This window comes from Oncorhynchus masou, chromosome 12 (genome assembly GCF_036934945.1).
Source record: "Oncorhynchus masou masou isolate Uvic2021 chromosome 12, UVic_Omas_1.1, whole genome shotgun sequence".
Lineage (NCBI taxonomy): Eukaryota > Metazoa > Chordata > Actinopteri > Salmoniformes > Salmonidae > Oncorhynchus > Oncorhynchus masou.
Window position 1 is genome coordinate 87,810,936 of NC_088223.1, and position 12,500 is coordinate 87,823,435.

Below are 12,500 nucleotides of genomic sequence, written 5' to 3' on the forward strand. Positions count from 1 at the left end.
CCAGCAGGCCTGGTAATGGTCCAACAACAACTATATCATCTCCAGTACTATGGGTCTAACACAGCTACCAGAAGGCCTGGTAATGGTCCAACAACAACTATATCATCTCCAGTACTCTGGGTCTAACACAGCTACCAGCAGGCCTGGTAATGGTCCAACAACAACTATATCATCTCCAGTACTCTGGGTCTAACACAGCTACCAGCAGGCCTGGTAATGGTCCAACAACAACTATATCATCTCCAGTACTCTGGGTCTAACACAGCTACCAGCAGGCCTGGTAATGGTCCAACAACAACTATATCATCTCCAGTACTCTGGGTCTAGCACAACTACCAGCAGGCCTGGTCCAATAACCTTAGTTCAGTAAGCCTATAGAGGACGCCCAGGTCTGAAGACTCCTGTCCAGCTGAGACAGATACATGCACAACGTGGAAGAGAGAAGGCCTGTGTTTAGGTGCCCTGGAGGCATGAGGGAGGGAGGGAGGGAGGGAGGGAGGGAGGGAGGGAGGGAGGGAGGGAGGGAGGGAGGGAGGGAGGGAGGGAGGGAGGGAGGGAGGGAGGGAGGGAGGGAGGGAGCTCCAGGCACTTTGGCAGCTATTGTTTCACAGTCCATTATCCATGTGGGTTTTATTAAGGGGAGCGGAGAGGAGAGAACAGCCTCCTCATTCTGGCTCCCCTCGTCCTCCCTCACTGTGGAGGAGCAGACGCTGTGGAACCTGATCACTCCACATACACTCTAGTACTCACTCTAGTACTCACTCTAGTACTCACTCTAGTACTCACTCCAGTACTCACTCCAGTACTCACTCCAGTACTCACTCTAGTACTCACTCTAGTACTCACTGTAGTACTCACTGTAGTACTCACTGTAGTACTCACTCTAGTACTCACTGTAGTACTCACTCTAGTACTCACTGTAGTACCCACTCTAGTACTCACTCTAGTACTCACTCTAGTACTCACTGTAGTACTCACTGTAGTACTCACTCTAGTACTCACTGTAGTACAAATAGAGCCATAGGGTGGGTAGGCTCTGGGCCAAACCTCAGTAGATACATGAGCTGACTGTTCTAACCTGACCCTCATACTGTTCCCTCACTGCATCAGCAGCCTCGTAGGAGGCCACACACACACACACCATGCGGTCACAGTAGGAGTAGTTGAGCATGCGGAGGAGTGTGTGAAGGTACCTGTCGATGATGACGGGGTCAGACGGGGTCTCATTGCGGTTGCCACAGCTCTTCTTGTCACAGCAGCGGCTGAGGGGCACAGAGAGGCGAGAGAAGGAGAGAGGGAGAGAGTGGAGAGTGGGGAGAGAGGGGAGAGATGGAGAGAGGAGAGGGAGGGGAGAGTGGGAGAGAGGGGAGAGAGAGGAGAGAGGGGAGAGATGGAGAGAGGGAGGGGAGAGTGGGAGAGAGGGGAGAGAGAGGAGAGAGGGGATAGAGGGGAGTGTGGGGAGAGAGGGGGAGAGAGGGAGAGGGGAGTGGGGAGAGAGGAGAGAGGGAGAGAGGGGAGAGAGAGGGGAGAGAGGGGATAGAGGGAGAGGGGAGAGAGAGGAGAGAGGGGAGTGGGGGAGAGAGGGGGAGAGGGGAGAGAGAGGAGGGGGAGAGAGGGGAGTGTGGGGAGAGAGGAGGGAGGAGAGAGGGGAGAGGGGGAGAGAGGGGAGAGAGAGGGAGAGAGGGATAGGGGGAGTGTGGGGGAGAGAGGGGAGAGAAAGGAGAGAGGGAGTGTGGGGAGAGAGAGGGGAGAGGGAGAGGGGGAGAGGGGAGTGTGGGGAGAGAGGGAGAGAGAGGGAGAGAGGGAGTGGGGGAGAGAGGGGGAGGGGAGAGAGAAGGGAGAGAGAGGGGAGTGTGGGGAGAGGGGAGAGGGAGAGGAGAGGGAGTGTGGGGAGGGGGAGTGTGGGGGAGAGAGGGGAGAGAGGTGGGGAGAGAGGGAGAGAGAGGAGAGGGAGAGAGGGATAGAGAGGGGAGAGAGAGGAGAGGGGTAGTGTGGGGAGAGAGGGAGAGAAAGAGGGGAGAGGGGAGAGAGGAGAGTGGGAGAGTGGGGAGAGGAGAGAGGAGAGGGAGAGGAGAGAGGGGAGAGAGGAGAGAGGGAGTGTGGGGAGAGAGAGAGAGAGAGGGGAGTGTGGGGAGAGAGGGGAGAGAGGGGATAGAGGGGAGTGTGGGGAGAGAGGGGAGAGAGAGGATAGAGGGAGTGTGGGGAGAGAGGGAGAGAGAGAGGGAGTGTGGGGAGAGGTGTGGGGAGGAGGAGAGAGGGGTGTGGGGAGAGAGGGGATAGAGGGGAGTGTGGGGAGAGAGTGGAGAGAGAGGAGAGAGGGGAGAGAGGGGAGAGAGGGGAGAGAGAGGAGAGAGGATAGAGAGGGAGAGAGAGGAGAGAGGGTAGTGTGGGGAGAGAGGGGAGAGAAAGGAGAGAGAGGAGTGTGGGGAGAGAGAGAAGAGAGAGGATAGAGGGGAGAGAGGGAGAGGGGAGAGAGAGGAGAGAGGGGAGTGTGGGGAGAGAGGGAGAGAGAGGAGTGTGGGGAGAGAGGTAGAGAGAGGAGAGAGAGGAGTGTGGGGAGAGAGAGGAGAGAGAGGAGTGTGGGGAGAGAGAGAAAGGAGTGTGGGGAGAGAGGGGAGAGAGAGGAGAGAGTGTGGGAGAGGAGAGAGAGGAGTGTGGGGAGAGAGGGGAGTGAGAGGAGAGAGAGGAGTGTGGGGAGAGAGAGGAGTGTAGGGAGAGAGAGGAGTGTGGGGAGAGAGGGGAGAGAGAGGAGTGTGGGGAGAGAGGGGAGAGAGAGGAGTGTGGGGAGAGAGGGGAGAGAGGGGAGAGAGAGGAGTGTGGGGAGAGAGGGGAGAGAGAGGAGAGAGAGGAGTGTGGGGAGTGTGGGGAGAGAGAGGAGAGAGAGGAGTGTGGGGAGAGAGGGGAGAGAGAGGGAGGGGGTTGGGTTAGAAAGAGAAATAAAAACACTTGTGTTTCAGGGAGAGCTGCTTCAGCCAGGCCCAGACCTCCACAGGATAAAGGGGAAGGTAGTCTTCCAATTATCAAACAGCCTGGTCCTGTTCTGAAGGCTGAACTTAGGCTTCCCAGGCCCACCCAGCCCTTTGTCACCTGTGGAACAGACTGCCTCTGTCTGTGTGTCTGGGTGCATTATTTTTCTCTACATATGGCTTTGTTAAAGCAGCCTACAAAGACAGGTTATACAGAGGCCAGCCTGGTTAGGGGTGACAGGTGTGCTAGGGGGGTGGGTTGGGGGGGAGCGGGGAGTGGGGAGCGGGCTGGGGGGGAGCACCCCTAGTATCACCTGAGGCAGGTAGCAGGCACCCCCCTCCCTCTCTCTCCCGGTCTCTCCTCCCTTTCACTTCACCGTCTTGGGTGAAACATTCTCTGTTCACTGTTAATCTGACACTCTTTCGCCTGCCTCGCTCTGTTCACTGCTAATCTGACACCCTCTCGCCTGCTTGGCTCTGTTCACTGCTAACCTGACACCCTCTCCCCTGCCTTGCTCTGTTCACTGCTAACCTGACACCCTCTCCCCTGCCTCGCTCTGTTCACTGCTAACCTGACACCCTCTCCCCTGCCTTGCTCTGTTCACTGCTAACCTGACACCCTCTTGCCTGCCTCGCTCTGTTCACTGCTAACCTGACACCCTCTCCCCTGCCTCACTCTGTTCACTGCTAATCTGACACTCTCTCGCCTGCCTCGCTCTGTTCACTGCTAACCTGAGACCCTCTCGCCTGCCTCGAAGGAAAAATATTTGAGTGGTCCCCCTTTTGACGGCAGAGAGCGTTTTACAGGAGCAGTGCAGTTAAGAATGTGATTTTCCAGTTTTCTTTAATTATATTTCTACACTATGAAATTGTGAAAATGATGATTACACCCTTTTTGTGAGCTGTTTTTGAAAAATGGCTGAAATTTCATTTCATTCAGCTGGGAGGGAGTTTTTGGCCCAGATGAGGAAGGTCAAGAGGGAGGGGATACCCAGAGCGGACGCTACGACAGCAAAAGCTCTTGTTGTATTGTATTGTATGACAACATAATCTGATTTTATGATAATACAGTGCCTTGCAAAAGTATTCATCCCCCTTGGCATTTTTCCTATTTTGTTGCATGACACACTTGTAATTTAAATAGATTCTTATCTGGATTTCATGTAATGGACATATACAAAATAGTCCAAATTGGTGAAGTGAAAAAAAAATAACAAAAATAGAAAACGTAAAAGTGGTGCTATATGTATTCACCTCCTTTACTATGAAGCCCCTAAATAAGATCTGGTGCAACCAATTACCTTCAGGAGTCACATAATGAGTTAAATAAAGTCCACCTGTGTGCAATCTAAGTGTCACATGATCTGTCACATGATCTCAGTATATATACACCTGTTCGAAAAAGCCCCAGAGTCTGCAACACCACTAAGCAAGGGGCAACATGAAGACCAAGGATCTCTCCAAACAGGTCAGGGACAAAGTTGTGGAGAAGTAGAGATCAGGGTTGATATCCAAAACTTTGAACATCCCACAGAGCACCATTAAATCCATTATCAAAAAATGAAAATAATATGACACCACAACAAATCTGCCAAGAGAAGGCCGCCCATCACGGACCAGGCAAGGAGGGCATTAATCAAAGAGGCAACAAAGAGACAAAAGATAACCCTGAAGGAGCTGCAAAGCTCCACAGCTGAGATTGGAGTATCTGTTTATAGGTCCACTTTAAGCCGTACACTCCACAGAGCTGGACTTTACGGAAGAGTGGCCATAAAAAAACCATTGCTTAAAGAAGAAAAATAAGCAAACACATTTGGTTTTAGCCAAAAGGCATGTAGGAGACTCCCCAAACATATAGAAGAAGGTACTCTGGTTAGAGGAGACTAACATTGAGCTTTTTGGCCATCAAGGCAAACGCTATGTCTGGCGCAAAACTAACACCTTTCATCACCAAAAGAAAACCATCCCGACAGTGAAGGAAGGTGGTGGCAGCATCATGCTGTGAGGATGTTTTTCATCAGCAGGGACTGGGAAACTGGTCAGAATTGAAGGAATGATGGATGGCGTTAAATACAGGGAAATTCTTGAGGGAAACCTGTTTCAGTCTTCCAGAGATTTGAGACTGGAACAGAGGTTCACCTTCCAGCAGGGCAATGACCCTAAGCATACTGCTAAAGCAACACTTGAATGGTTTAAGGGGAAACAGTTAAATGTCTTGGAATGGCCGAGGCAAAGCACAGACCTCAATCCAATTGAGAATCTGTGGTATGACTTACAGATTGCTGTACACCAGCGGAACCCATCCAACTTGAAGGAGCCGGAGCAGCTTTGCCTTGAAAAATGGGCAAAAATCCCAGTGGCCCGATGTGCCAAGCGTATAGAGACATACCCCAAGAGACTTGCAGGTGTAATTGCAGCAAAATGTGACTCTACAAAGTATTGACTTTTGGGGGCGGGGGGGGTGAATAGTTATGCACGCTCAAGTTTGAAGTTTATTTGTTTTATTTCTTATTTGTTTCACAATAAAAAATGTTTTGCATCTTCAAAGTGGTAGGGCATGTTGTGTCAATGATGCAAACCCCCACAAAGTCAATTTTACTTCCAGGTTGTAAGGCAACAAAATAAGAAAAATGCCAAGGTGGGTGAATATATTCGCAAGACACTGTACAGGGTTTCTCAAACTCGAAAAACCACACACCTGATTAAAATAATACAAGCTTGATGATGAGTTGGACTGAGTTTGGGAAACCCTCTTATAATAGACCAATGACCGTTTATTTTGGTAAGGGCTCTATGAGCCAATCAGGGCTGTGTATGTCAATATCTTGAAATTTGTTTCCTAACTCCACACAATCAGTCTGAGCATTTCAATGGCCCAAAGAGTCTCAGGGAATGAATGATATCCACCCCCCCAACCAAATGTTGCTTTAGACCCCCCCCCCCCCCAAAAAAAAGTCCACAACCTGGGTACACGGTGTTTGGGATCTTGAGACAGGCAGGGAGGGAGGGAGGCTGCAGGGGGAAAGGAGCAGCTTGGAGAGACTCCCAGCTCATGTTTCCAGTGCACAGATGGCAGTGGGGAATTTGAATGGGGCTGGGGACAGGCCTGTCACACAAAACCCAAGGCATTGTCTCCCTTCTACAGGGCTTCCCTCTGCACTGAATCAGCCCCCTCTATCGCTCCATCCTCTCGTTATTTCTACCCCCATTTTCTCCTCAATTTTGTGGCATCCAATTGTCTTGTCTCATCGCTGCAACTCCTGTATGGACTCGGGAGAGGCGAAGGTCAAGAGCCGTGCGTCCTCCGAAACCCAACCAAGCCGCACTGATTCTTGACACAATGCCCACTTAACCCGGAAGCTAGCCACAACAATGTGTTGGAGGAAACACAGTACACCTGGTGACCGTGTCAGCGTGCACTGCGCCCGGGCCGCCACAGGAGTCACTAGAGTGCGATGGGACAAGAATGTCCCTGCCGGCGAAGCCCTCCCCTAACCCGGACGACGCTAGGCCAATTGTGCGCCGCCCCATGGGTCACCCGGTTGCGGCCGGCTGCGACAGAGCCTGGACTTGAACCAGGATATCTAGTGGCACAGCTAGCCTTAGACCACTACGCCACTTGGGAGGCCCTCCATCCTCTCTCTTACCTCATCCCACTATCACTCCCTTCATCCCTCTAGCTCTCCATCCTCTCTCTTACCTCATCCCACTATCACCCTCTCCATCCCTCTAGCTCTCCATCCTCTCTCTTACCTCATCCCACTATCACCCCTCTCCATCCCTCTAGCTCTCCATCCTCTCTCTTACCTCATCCCACTATCACCCTCTCCATCCCTCTATCTCTCCATCCTCTCTCTTACCTCATCCCACTATCACCCTCTCCATCCCTCTAGCTCTCCATCCTCTCTCTTACCTCATCCCACTATCACCCCTCTCCATCCCTCTATCTCTCCATCCTCTCTCTTACCTCATCCCACTATCACCCTCTCCATCCCTCTAGCTCTCCATCCTCTCTCTTACCTCATCCCACTATCACCCCTCTCCATCCCTCTATCTCTCCATCCTCTCTCTTACCTCATCCCACTATCACCCTCTCCATCCCTCTAGCTCTCCATCCTCTCTCTTACCTCATCCCACTATCACCCTCTCCATCCCTCTATCTCTCCATCCTCTCTCTTAACTCATCCCAATATCACCCTCTCCATCCATCTAGCTCTCCATCCTCTCTCTTACCTCATCCCACTATCACCCCCTTCATCCCTCTAGCTCTCCATCCTCTCTCTTACCTCATCCCACTATCACCCCCTTCATCCCTCTAGCTCTCCATCCTCTCTCTTACCTCATCGCACTATCACCCTCTCAATCCCTCTAGCTCTCCATCCTCTCTCTTACCTCATCCCACTATCACCCATCTCCATCCCTCTATCTCTCCCCCCTCTCTTACCTCATCCCACTATCACCCTCTCCATCCCTCTAGCTCTCCATCCTCTCTCTTACATCATCCCACTATCAAACCCCCTCCATCCCTCTAGCTCTCCATCCTCGCTCTTACCTCATCCCACTATCACCCTCTCCATCCCTCTAGCTCTCCATCCTCTCTCTTACCTCATCCCACTATCACCCCCTCCATCCCTCTAGCTCTCCATCCTCTCTCTTACCTCATCCCACTATCACCCTCTCCATCCCCCTAGCTCTCCATCCTCTCTCTTACCTCATCCCACTATCACCCTCTCCATCCCTCTAGCTCTCCACCCTCTCTCTTACCTCATCCCACTATCACCCTCTCCATCCCTCTAGCTCTCCATCCTCTCTCTTACCTCATCCCACTATCATCCCACTATCACCCCCTCCATCCCTCTAGCTCTCTCCCCCCTCTCTTACCTCATCCCACTATCAGCCTCTCCATCCCTCTAGCTCTCCATCCTCTCTCTTACCTCATCCCAATATCACCCTCTCCATCCCTCTAGCTCTCCATCCTCTCTCTTACCTCATCCCACTATCACCCTCTCCATCCCTCTAGCTCTCCACCCTCTCTCTTACCTCATCCCACTATCACCCCTCCATCCCTCTAGCTCTCCATCCTCTCTCTTACCTCATCCCACTATCACCCTCTCCATCCCTCTAGCTCTCCATCCTCTCTCTTACCTCATCCCACTATCACCCTCTCTATCCCTCTAGCTCTCCATCCTCTCTCTTACCTCATCCCACTATCACCCTCTCCATCCCTCTAGCTCTCCATCCTCTCTCTTACATCATCCCACTATCACCCTCTCCATCCCTCTAGCTCTCCATCCTCTCTCTTACCTCATCCCACTATCACCCTCTCCATCCCTCTATCTCTCCCCCTCTCTTACCTCATTCCCCTCTCCCCCCTCTCTTACCTCATCCCACTATCACCCTCTCCATCCCTCTATCTCTCCCCCCTCTCTTACCTCATTCCCCTCTCCCCCCTCTCTTACCTCATCCCACTATCACCCTCTCCATCCCTCTATCTCTCCCCCTCTCTTACCTCATTCCCCTCCATCCCCCTCTCTTACCTCATCCCACTATCACCCTCTCCATCCCTCTATCTCTCCCCCCTCTCTTACCTCATTCCCCTCTCCCCCTCTCTTACCTCATCCCACTATCACCCTCTCCATTCCTCTATCTCTCCCCCTCTCTTACCTCATTCCCCTCTCCCCCTCTCTTACCTCATTCCCCTCTCCCCCCCTCTTACCTCATCCCACTATCACCCTCTCCATTCCTCTATCTCTCCCCCCTCTCTTACCTCATTCCCCTCTCCCCCTCTCTTACCTCATTCCCCTCTCTCTTACCTCATTCCCCTCTCCCCCCCTCTCTTACCTCATTCCCCTCTCCCCCCTCTCTTACCTCATTCCCCTCTCCCCCTCTCTTAACTCATTCCCCTCTCCCCCCCTCTCTTAATTTTCCCCTCTCCCCCTCATTCCCCTCTCCCCTCTCTTACCTCATTCCCCTCTCCCCCTCTTTTACCTCATTCCCCTCTCCCCCTCTCTTACCTCATTCCCCTCTCTCCCCCTCTCTTACCTCATTCCCCTCTCAACCCCCTCTCTTCACTCATTCCCCTCTCCCCCTCTCTTACCTCATTCCCCTCTCCCCCTCTCTTACCTCATTCCCCTCTCCCCCTCTCTTGCCTCATTCCCCTCTCCCCCTCTCTTACCTCATTCCCCTCTCCCCCCTCTCTTACCTCATTCCCCTTTCCCCTGCTCCATTCCTCTATCTCTCCCCCCTCTCTTAATTTTCCCCTCTCGGCCTTCTTCTGGACAGATCGAATCAGTTCCATCAATCACCCATATTGTGTCTCTCATGTCTCAGTGTAATGCAGGAGGGTAGCAGCATATCTAGATCACATGTGGGGAGTGCCGTGCACAACAGAAAGACAGGCCTGCTGGGTGCAGAAACATATATGTGGGTAGCAGGAGTACATTGTGACTGACTAGGGGCTGTGGGTAGCAGGAGGGCATCTTTTTCCCTCTCTGTTTTCTGTCGCTCTCCATTTTTGGCCTCCCTCCTCTGTCTCTCCCTTGCTTTCATTTCTGTGCGACTCTGAACTGGGTCACAGCGTGGTCCCATTGGATCAGAATAGAGTGAGGCTTGAGGAGGGAGGTGAGGGGAGAGGAGGAAGGGGGATGACTTTAGAACTGATTAGTGGTTTCCCTGCAATCCAATCATCAGGCAGCACCCATGGGAGACAGGATTTTCTTCTTGTTACACCCCCCCCTCCCCCATTACCCTCTCCCCTTCCACCCCCCCTCCCCCATTTCTCTCTCCCCTTCCACCCCCCCTCCCCCATTACCCTCTCCCCTTCCACCCCCCTCCCCCATTACCCTCTCCCCTTCCACCCCCTCCCCCATTACCCTCTCCCCTTCCACCCCCCTCCCCCATTACCCTCTCCCCTTCCACCCCCTCCCCCATTACCCTCTCCCCTTCCACCCCCCTCCCCCATTACCCTCTCCCCTTCCACCCCCTCCCCCATTACCCTCTCCCCTTCCACCCCCTCCCCCATTACCCTCTCCCCTTCCACCCCCTCCCCCATTACCCTCTCCCCTTCCACCTCCCCTCCCCCATTACCCTCTCCCCTTCCACCCCCTCCCCCATTACCCTCTCCCCTTCCACCCCCCCTCCCCCATTACCCTCTCCCCTTCCACCCCCTCCCCCATTACCCTCTCCCCTTCCACCCCCCTCCCCCATTACCCTCTCCCCTTCCACCCCCCTCCCCCATTACCCTCTCCCCTTCCACCCCCTCCCCCATTACCCTCTCCCCTTCCACCCCCCCTTCCCCCATTACCCTCTCCCCTTCCACCCCCCTCCCCCATTACCCTCTCCCCTTCCACCCCCTCCCCCATTACCCTCTCCCCTTCCACCCCCCCTCCCCCATTACCCTCTCCCCCTTCCACCCCCCTCCCCCATTACCCTCTCCCCTTCCACCCCCCCTCCCCCATTACCCTCTCCCCTTCCACCCCCCTCCCCCATTACCCTCTCCCCTTCCACCCCCCTCCCCCATTACCCTCTCCCCTTCCACCCCCCTCCCCCATTACCCTCTCCCCTTCCACCCCCCCCCCATTACCCTCTCCCCTCCCCCCCATTACCCTCTCCCCTTCCACCCCCCCCCTCCCCCATTACCCTCTCCCCTTCCACCCCCCTCCCCCATTACCCTCTCCCCTTCCACCCCCTCCCCCATTACCCTCTCCCCTTCCACCCCCCCCTCCCCCATTACCCTCTCCCCTTCCACCCCCTCCCCCATTACCCTCTCCCCTTCCACCCCCCCCTCCCCCATTACCCTCTCCCCTTCCACCCCCTCCCCCATTACCCTCTCCCCTTCCACCCCCTCCCCATTACCCTCTCCCCTTCCACCCCCCTCCCCCATTACCCTCTCCCCTTCCACCCCCCTCCCCCATTACCCTCTCCCCTTCCACCCCCCCTCCCCCATTACCCTCTCCCCTTCCACCCCCTCCCCCATTACCCTCTCCCCTTCCACCCCCTCCCCCATTACCCTCTCCCTTCCACCCCCTCCCCCATTACCCTCTCCCCTTCCACCCCCCTCCCCCATTACCCTCTCCCCTTCCACCCCCCTCCCCCATTACCCTCTCCCCTTCCACCCCCCTCCCCCATTACCCTCTCCCCTTCCACCCCCCCCCCATTACCCTCTCCCCTTCCACCCCCCTCCCCCATTACCCTCTCCCCTTCCACCCCCCTCCCCCATTACCCTCTCCCCTTCCACCTCCCCCCTCCCCCATTACCCTCTCCCCTTCCACCCCCCTCCCCCATTACCCTCTCCCCTTCCACCCCCTCCCCCATTACCCTCTCCCCTTCCACCTCCCCCTCCCCCATTACCCTCTCCCCTTCCACCCCCTCCCCCATTACCCTCTCCCCTTCCACCCCCTCCCCCATTACCCTCTCCCCTTCCACCCCCTCCCCCATTACCCTCTCCCCTTCCACCCCCCCTCCCCCATTACCCTCTCCCCTTCCACCCCCCCTCCCCCATTACCCTCTCCCCTTCCACCCCCTCCCCCATTACCCTCTCCCCTTCCACCCCCTCCCCCATTACCCTCTCCCCTTCCACCCCCTCCCCCATTACCCTCTCCCCTTCCACCCCCCTCCCCCATTACCCTCTCCCCTTCCACCCCCCTCCCCCATTACCCTCTCCCCTTCCACCCCCCCCCCCATTACCCTCTCCCCTTCCACCCCCTCCCCCATTACCCTCTCCCCTTCCACCCCCCTCCCCCATTACCCTCTCCCCTTCCACCCCCTCCCCATTACCCTCTCCCCTTCCACCCCCTCCCCCATTACCCTCTCCTCTTCCACCTCCCCCTCCCCCATTACCCTCTCCCCTTCCACCCCCTCCCCATTACCCTCTCCCCTTCCACCCCCCTCCCCCCCCATTACCCTCTCCCCTTCCACCCCCCTCCCCCATTACCCTCTCCCCTTCCACCCCCCCCCCCCCCATTACCCTCTCCCCTTCCACCCCCCTCCCCCCATTACCCTCTCCCCTTCCACCCCCCTCCCCATTACCCTCTCCCCTTCCACCCCCTCCCCCATTACCCTCTCCCCTTCCACCCCCCCCATCCCCCATTACCCTCTCCTCTTCCACCCCCCCCTCCCCCATTACCCTCTCCCCTTCCACCCCCCTCCCCCATTACCCTCTCCCCTTCCACCAACAAAAATTATGCTAATTAGTACATGCCTTCACCAGCTTTGTTGAGGGGGATATTTTCTTTTCCTGTTAACTTCCATTCGGTCCTGCAGGACATCCAAAGGAAATCACATCTTTAATCTCAACGCTTCCTTCCTGCCGCAGCTTTTGAAGAAAATACATCTAAATCGCCTCATGTAATTAACAGGATGAATTGATGGCTGTTGGTATGAGGACACTGCTACCATACCGGGATCTCTAACCCTTGTAAAAAAAATATATATAAAAAAATACTCAACACCATGACAAATTATTTCAGCTCACTGGCTCTCGCTTAACCCAAAACAATAAATCCCTATTTGTTTAATTATTAATTAGTGAATCGT

General features: G+C 54.9%; 1 protein-coding gene across 1 annotated transcript in view; it reads right to left on the bottom strand.

Annotated features, from left to right (window-relative positions):
• The window catches only part of LOC135549417 (transcription factor COE1-A-like), a 48,731-nt gene that overhangs the window by 15,787 nt on the left and 20,444 nt on the right, over positions 1-12,500 (bottom strand). The window contains exon 6 of the mRNA XM_064979387.1: positions 1,079-1,262. Within this exon, the coding sequence (XP_064835459.1) occupies positions 1,079-1,262 (184 nt within the window). The remainder of the gene's footprint in view (positions 1-1,078; positions 1,263-12,500) is intronic.